We start from the raw sequence: 8,691 nt of genomic DNA on the forward strand, positions 1-8,691 counted from the left end.
CCTTTAGTTTAGAGATACAGCACCTTAATATTTGCACGGTATTGAATGTATTCATCAAGAAAAGCAGTGAAGAAATTTGCAATGTTCCTGCCTGTGAGAAGCAAAGTAGTTTCTGATGATCTCTTTTAGAATAAACAATACCACTGATTTTGGAAAGACACTGACAAAACTGACAGACTAAAATACATCATTAACAGCATGTGCAGCTGAGAAAGGTGCCCCTTGAAAAAGGGGAGATAAAAGATAGATCTTAGAAGTGAAGTAAATATTTATGTTGCATTGAAGGTAAAGTAGTTTTAAAAAAAGCCTGTAAGGATTTTCTTGGATCTTGGGATCCCTTTGAGGTACAAACTATTGTATTAGCTAGGTTTTTGAAGCAATCATTTTTGAAGCTGCCATTGGCCATGAACACTGTGTTTTTCACTAGATCGGTTTGCATGGAGAAAATAAATGCAATTAAAAGTGATGTTATTTTTTAATTCCCTCACTGGTGTTGGTAGCTGGGTATGGAGCTACTAAGAAGGCAACATCCCTCTCACAGCTCACTGTGCAGAACTACGCAGGCTGCCTGACTACTGAAGGGGTGATACAGGGAAAGGGATGCAAAACCATCTCATCCTGCCCACAGAGCAGAATTATCCACTCCTGAACTCAGGTGGTGGGTCACGTATCTGCTCTGAACCCTGCAGAAAACCACCAAATTCCACCAAAGGAAGGGAAATAACTTTGGGAAATAAACTGGTTTTGCAGTTAGGCGCTGCCTGACTGGACACCCCTCAGCCTCTCTGGAAAAGAAATTGTTCCAGGCACCAAAGGAAGGCAGAGTCACTTCCACTGCCTTGCAAAGTCATAGGACAGCAAATGGACAGGATGTGTAGGCACAAGCATGAGCAACTGCACTGCTTTTTGACCACCATACACATCTTTGGTCCTCCTGCCAGGCTTGGTGGTGTCTCTGGGGGGTGAACACACTACACACACTTCAGTGAACCACTCAATGGATTCACAGTGTTAAGTTTTTTCTGTTTAACATAAAGCCAGAGACATAAAGTTTTTACACAAGACAGCTGAAAGACTGTGGTTTCTTTATCTTGTTCTACTGTTTTCCAGGTCTGCACAGTTATTTATCCACAGGCACTTTCAGGGCAACCAACACACACATTTAGACATCCTAATTATGGAAACTTTATGTCCAGCAGTGGCTGAAAAACATTTTGCTTAGCTTTTAATAAGGCAAGCATACAGACTTCATTGTGCCATCTCATCCATGCCAAGTCTGTCCCATACTAGTCTGATTTTCTGTGAAGCATATGTTAAGCAAGGTACTAGTGCAACCACCATGGATCAACATCAATCTCACCCTTCACAAAAAAATATAACTGTGTAGATGTAGACATCATAGAGGATTGATATTTGCAAAGAAAGTCGTAGTAAAGAATTAATAAGATGGCAAAAGAATGTAGAAATGAGGTATCAATTAGCCTATTGGTTGGAGTGGGCAAACTAGTCGAGCCATGCTCATGCTAAATTTCTTCTTCTGACTCATGATCTCGTCCAGATGTTTTCAGTAAACCCATTTCCATGGGCTGGGACTGCTTAACCTTTGAGCGGACCACCCTGGAAACAACAACAAAAAAGTTGTCAATAGTAACTCAAAGGCTCATCTGACTATTTTTAACATGTCAAAATTGGAATTTTGTCAGAATTAACACTGGGCAGTGAGGAAAAGGGCTAACTTTAGACATTAGGGGGTGAAAATGATCAGTGAAAAGGAAATCAGGTTTGATCACAGGAAATTTCCAGCAAGGAATTCTGTGTAATAATATTCAAAGTGAAGTCATGAAGCATGCTCATTAAGCCACTTAAAATTACCAGAGATGAGTAGTGGGAGACAAGATTCTGCAGGTAAAAAGAATCTCCTACTTCTGACTTTATATGAACTTACAAATGTGGAAGACTATTGGAGCTCATTTTATGTGAGAAATATTATGCTGTCAGAGCTATATTTATGGATGTGTTTTTCCCCCTTTCTACTGAAGCAATGTCATGTGATTTTCACTGATTACTAATAAATATTTTTATTTCACCTTTCAAGACAATTATTTACTTCATAGAAACCTTTTCATTTGTCAGTGAAACTTTTCTAAAATAAAGCCCCTACTAGACTAAATGGACAAGTCACCAAAGTCTTAGTGTTTCAAGTAACTTACCAGGTGACAATTGTGTAATTCACTGCAAGTATAAGAAAAGCAAAGGCATAATGCCAGCAATAGCACATGGTCAGGAACATCATGTTAGTGTGATCCATCTGATTCCACTCTGGGCTCCCATTTGGAGGATAAAGCACAAAGCCAATCTGTAGTAAAATAAAAGGGATTTAGTATGTGTCATTTGATGAGCATCCTATGCCATATCATGTTTTATGCTACAGTTCACAAGGCAGACATTTAATTTTCTTAGGGTGTTGTTTATTTCTGTTTAAAAATAATTATTAAACTTAACTTTTAACTATTAAAAATAATTTTGTAGTCAGTCTCAGGTGTAATGGATCACTTTAGACAGCTCTGTGCAGAAATGCCTTTGAAGATAAAGTGCCAGCCCCAGAGACCTACTGCTCTTGCCCAGAAAATTAGGGAGCCTGCCCAACAGCCCAGCCCTGCAACAATCACAATTATGCACTGTAAGGAGAAGAGCTTGTGCTCAGTGTGCTCTGAAATGAAATCACCTCATACATCAGAAAACCTGCCTGGCCATTTGCATTGCTTCCCTTCTTCCCAGTAGTGTCTGGGAATGTGTTACATGGCTGGAAAGATGAATAATCAATGAACAAATAAAGGGGAGCTACAAGTCTATTTCTTTTGGACCATCCAAGGGAAAGGTAAGAAATGGCATAAAAATGGAGCTTCATCATGTGAGACTCTAAGTTCATGTGAAATATGTAGATTTGTTTATTGAGAACTGGGAAAGATCAAATTCATATTTATGCAAAAAATGGGAAAAGAATTAATCCTGTGGCTATACAGGCTTTGCATGACAAATACCAACCCTCTCTATTGCTTAATAATCTTTAAAGTCATCACTCAGCAGTTTAGCTGATAATTTAGAAATTGGGAAGAGAGGAAGAAGGGGGAGGAGTGCATTTTGCATTTCCATGAAGAGAATTCAATGAATGAGGATGCTGATGATGCAGAAAGAAAGTCCCTTTACTTTTTACAGATTTCCTGTGCTGCAGCCAGTGTGTGATTTTCAGTCACACAGATGGCTGAAGTCTGATGCAAGTGTGAAAAAGCCACTTAAATTTCTTCTATTTTTAGTACTTCAATTTTTGCTTTGAAATAAAATCCACATCGTCTCTAGAGCTAAAGAAATTATCTCTTCTAAAATGAGACTAGGCAGAAAACAATTAATAAATGATTGCATCTAATCCTCCTATGTAAAACTTCTAAAATCACCAGCTGAAAGTTTGCAAACAAGAAAATAAAACAGCAAGTATTGTAGCACCACATTCTTGAGTTCACTTATAGAAAAATAAAGCCAGTTCTGAGGTCTGTCTTCATGCCAGAGCAAGCATTTAAATATTTGATTTGGTGCTGAGTGTCCAGTTCTCCTAAGAAACAGCAAACATTTTTATTCATCTTGTCTGGCCAGCACAGAAAAAAGGGAAGCAAGTCTAGACATGCCGGAAAGAAAAATCATTGGAGTGACCTCAATTCTCCACTATAAGATGAAACACACATCAGTGCTAGTGGTCCTATTTCTGTTACAAACGCCCAGCTACTTCTTAAATCTGTCTCTTGTTCTGACAGGAGAGAAAGCACCACTGTCAAATATCTGTTATTGGACAGACTCACAAGTAAGTGAGGGCATGGAAGCTACATTTTGAAAACTCCTTTCAGGAGCCACATCCCTGAAATATCAAAGATTTGGCTGTTCTCTTTTCTGCTCAGCTCCCAGAGCACTACAAGAGCAGGAGGCTTTACATCACTCAGTCTCCTAATGAGAATCTGTAATTTAGGTACCTTTTGAAAACGGCAATGTCAATGAGGCCTTTGCATCACCTGTCCAGTACTACACTGGGCATCCACTCACTGCTCCAGCAGGTGACAGTGGAGACTCTATTTGTAAAGAACAGCATATATTTCCACACCCTAAAATCACTGCCATTTGGCTGGCAAATTTGGAACAGGATGTTCCAAATTTACGGGGATCAGAGAGCTCTGTAACATGGAGAGCTCAAGAAAAACACTTCAGCTTCTTTATTGATTCAAATAAAATGCACTGGAAGTAAAATGGCTGCTTCTTCTTCTTCTTCTTCTTCCGTAAAATGGATATGAGAAATACTTTTATCTCTTAAAAGGAATATTTTTTTCTGTATCTCTTTAAAGGAACTTGTTTTCTGTTAGTCTCTTGAGGTCTGTGTTTAAAAGGCAAATACATAACCTATGAAAGATCTGTAGAGGGTTAAAATTACTAATTTTGGTGAGAAAGAAATTACAAAGGCAGAAAAGTTACCTACCTGCCAGAACCAGCTGCCTTGTAATATGCAGAGGCTTGTACGGAGCATCTCTAGCACAATACTGCCACGGAAAAAAACTTCCAAAAATATGCAGGCAGCAGCTCCAAAGATAGCAAATAGCAGTAGCTGATGAACATGAACATCCAACATGGCTCTCCCATGAAGATGGTAGCAGAAGAGAAAACCTGGAATAAATTGTGATCAGTTTAAGATAATTTCTTCCCTTCTAAATTCCCTTCATCTGCTTTTAGAAAACAGTGAAACATTTCTGGCATTTCTCCTTATGCCAGTATCACCTTCTCTCACGCTGGCTTTAACTAACTAGTTGTGTACCATGTCAGTACCTACATCAAACACATGCCTGAGCTACTGAGCACTTACCCAAAACAGGCTTTTGCAATTTTCATAACATTTCTGTTGCTGTCTGAGCCAGGTAGGAAAGCTAAGATGTGGATGTAGACCCACCTCTACAATGTGGGATCATGACCTAGGGAGTGTAACAAGGGCCAAGACTGATCTTTTTGTGACCTCTTTGAAGTGTTTCAGGGAGTGAAACACCCAGATTCTAAAGGGTCATTCTGTAAGGCTGATTTGAGATTCCCAGACCAATGACCAATAGCCATCCACAGGATTCATGCATATCCCTGCAGGGAAAGGTAAACTGGCCTTCAATAAAGACTGCTAAGGAAAGCATCATCCTGTCCATGGCCACTGGCAGCGCATTGGTCCCATGTGCCACGACGTCCACCAGCCCTGAAATGCCATAGAAGAGGTACATGGTGGCATGCTGCCAGTTCATCAGGTGATCCCAGTGCTTCTTCTCATAGTTGTACAGCTTCAGATGAGGTCCATCAGGAACAAACTGCTCAGCCACCATCCCTGTGCATGAAACAAGAAGAAAAACCATTTGTTGTGGTACTTAAGGTATAAACTGATGACAAGTCTTTACACAAACAATAGAGGCAGCAATATATCCCCCATGCAGCACAATGCCAGTAAGTTTGAGGTTTTAGCATCACATAATCTGGACAGTGAAGAGCCAGAGGAAATCAGGCTTCAGCTGCACTCCTGGTGGAACTATTTGTGTTTTGCAGTTTCCAGCAGTGAAAATGAAAACAGCTATTCTGTGCTGCTTTTTCTTCTTTTAAACAATTGCTATTGTAGTAGTCTTCTGACCAAATTTTTCAGCTGCCTTTTCCAACAGTTCAAACATGAACATAACACACACTAAATTCTCCAAAAGAAAGATTTACCATTTCAGTGCCCTGCCACATCCAGGATGACAGAGTTCAGACTCATAATTCAAAGGGAATTTTTCTTCTAAAGCCATAACAGGAAACCCCTCCACCATGCAGAATTATTAGAAGTCCCATGGGAATGTACACAGAGTTAGTATTTGAATCACTGCTCCACTCTCTCTCTTACCATGGCCCCTCAGTATCTTGCTAATTAGCTGAAGTACTCCAGCAAGGGAAAACTGATTTTAAATGTTTTATATGATCAATGAAGTTTGGGGAGAGTTTAAAAGTTTTTCTGCTTTTAAAACATCAAAACTGATTACATTGTTTATAAGGCATAGGCTAGCATCCTGCTGTATAAGTAGATATGCTCTAGAACAAATGCAGTGTTGTTCCATCTTTATTGCCAGTTTTCCTAACATGGAAACAGAAGGTTTTACTCCTGATACCTTTACTATCTGTCATAGCCAAGAGTTTTTGCCCATACTTTTGATTGGAATTGGAATTTTCATATGCTAAAATACTAGCTTGTGGTTTCAAAGTGAAAATAAAAGCAGTAGATTAATGTTTTAGCTGCCAAACTACCTCTAGACACAGACTGTGAGATTTGTAGGAAAGATGTCCAAAGACACACCTCAAAATGAATGCTAATATTTATATTTTTATAATTTTTTAATCATAAAACTGTAGACACAACATCCCTTCAGTGATGGATCTTAACAGAGAGGAAGGAAAAGCAAGAACAAGACTTTGTCATAGCCTGCACTTTGATTAGAAATGAGGCAACTCTGGGCATCTAAAGAGGAGCAGACAAATAGATCTGGAAGTGCAATCTAGAAGTGCAAAAATGCTCAAAATTTAGATATTTTTCAATTTGAGCTGCAGGTGCTGAGGTCCTCAGTTGCCTTGTTGTTTAGTTTACTTACCCTCTAAAGCTAAATCACTACCATACAACCTGCCAGGATGCAAACCAGAGCTAAACACTTCCAATCAGCTACACAGCTCTCAAACTATCCCAGTAGGTTTGTACCCAGGTCTGGACACAGCAGAAGGACAAACAGCTCCCCCACACCCCATCACAACAGTCCTGCAGCAATAAGATCTGGAGCTCTGTCTTTTTGTGTGAATATTTTCACTTTTCACTGAGATTAATAAAAAAATCATCTGCATCATTTACATATTTTGTCAATAAATCAGTGGAGGCTTCCAACAACTGAGATGGTTGAATTCAAAATAGAAAAGCAACACCTTTACAGTCTGGTGCTCCCAGCATGCATATGAGAGCCCCTTGCCTAAATATCTTATCTCCCTCTCTGAACAGTGAACTGTACATGAACACTGAGATGTGGTCAGGAGTGCTTAAGTGGTCAAGAGACCTCACAGAACCTCCAGAAGAGCACTATGAATGGAAACCATGTTATAGCCACAGCTGTGTAATTAACAGCAGCAGCCCCACCACTTCTGAGTGGTTAAAGGCGAAAGAGCAGAACACAAGTAAATCCATTTTATCAGAGAAAAAAATTTAAAGCAAAAGGTGTTAGATAGTACAGCCTGCTCTTAGTCCACCTCACTTACCAATGAGGGCAAAGACAGCTTTGATGATGCCCTCAACAAACTCCAGGCGCTGGAATCCTGCCCTGGAACCAAAGTAGCAAGCATTCTTGTTTTTTCGACAGGCGTACTTCAGTGGATACTTCACTGACCACCATAAGCCAAAAAGAAGAAAAAAGCTTCCAGGGAGGGCATGCCCTTTGAAATTGCCCATTGTTTTCTGCTAGGCAATACCTGAAGGAGAAACAAACTGACACCAATTATGGGAATAGTGGGAGAATTCTGTGAGTTACCATTTTAAAGTATGTCCTTGCATAGATCAAATGGGTGCCACTGATCTGAGTACTCACAGTTAATTTAAAAATAAATTCAGGTGCTTAACTTCCCAGCTAGTCTCTCCAGTTTCATAGCTCTGCAGAAGCAGAGACCCAGATGCAGAGCAGCTGACCTGAAATGCAGAGCTGGCAATAAGCAGGGTAGGAGAAGAAAAAGCCATGGCACTGTGTCTTGCTGTAGAAGTTGTGCTAGCAAAAGAGAGAACCTGAATACTCACTCTTTGGTACTTTCACCTTTGGAGATGATTATGTATTTTCTTCCTTCATGAAAGGAAGCCAAGACAATACCTGACTGAAGGAAAAATGAATTGCATACCCACCAAATGGGTAAATATTCACTAGTAAATTGTATTTTTAATTTCAATCCAGATGTCTTGTTATGATTTACAAACATCAAGCTATTATTATTTGATGGGTGAATTATGCACCCACAACTAGATATATATTATCAAGTACATCACGTGCACTGTGTGACAAGGTTACTAGTTGGTCAGGATCATATAGTTATTTAAAAGCAGTGCCATTCATAATCCTAGTAATTCTGGTCATCATCCAAACATTGAGGATAGCTGCCTTCAAGCCAGTGGCTTCTTCATTAAAATGACAGTTCTAACATTATATTGCAATTTTTTCTTTAAGATACTATAAATAGAGTTGTTCCTCATGTCCCCAAAGCCAACAGTCTCTGCACAGGCAGCAATCAAGAATAACCACTTTAGAAGGATTGGCAGTCTGTACTTTCTGTTATTATTGTTGCTGACTTAAAAGTTCAACTGCCACACTGCGCTGGAGCCATCTGGCTATGAATGGAGCATGGAAGTTCTAGTATATTTTTGTTTTTCATGGGTATTTCCTATGGTCAGATCTGCATAAGAAGTTTTAAACTGAGGCTTCTGGTCTGTGTAGTACTTGCAGCTGGTTCATGTAAGGCTGTCTAGTCACGTAGCATGAGCCCTCTCCTATTTCTGGAGGCTAAACTCCACTGAAAGCATTATTATAAATTTTTTTTTTAAGGAGAGAAATTTTTCCACATGCACAGGTCTTGGATTTC

The 8,691-nt window shown here is 39.5% G+C and overlaps 1 protein-coding gene across 1 annotated transcript; it reads right to left on the reverse strand.

The window, feature by feature from the left end:
• Positions 1-1,523: 1,523 nt before the first annotated feature.
• Positions 1,524-7,519, reverse strand: TMEM45A (transmembrane protein 45A). Its single transcript, XM_062512294.1, has 5 exons — positions 7,330-7,519; positions 5,183-5,395; positions 4,517-4,701; positions 2,211-2,356; positions 1,524-1,617 (listed from the first exon to the last, which is right to left on the reverse strand). Exons 1-5 carry the CDS (start codon positions 7,517-7,519, stop codon positions 1,524-1,526), a joined length of 828 nt encoding a protein of 275 aa, XP_062368278.1.
• Between the last annotated feature and the right edge of the window lie 1,172 nt (positions 7,520-8,691).

This window comes from Cinclus cinclus, chromosome 2, assembly GCF_963662255.1.
Source record: "Cinclus cinclus chromosome 2, bCinCin1.1, whole genome shotgun sequence".
Taxonomy (NCBI): domain Eukaryota; kingdom Metazoa; phylum Chordata; class Aves; order Passeriformes; family Cinclidae; genus Cinclus; species Cinclus cinclus.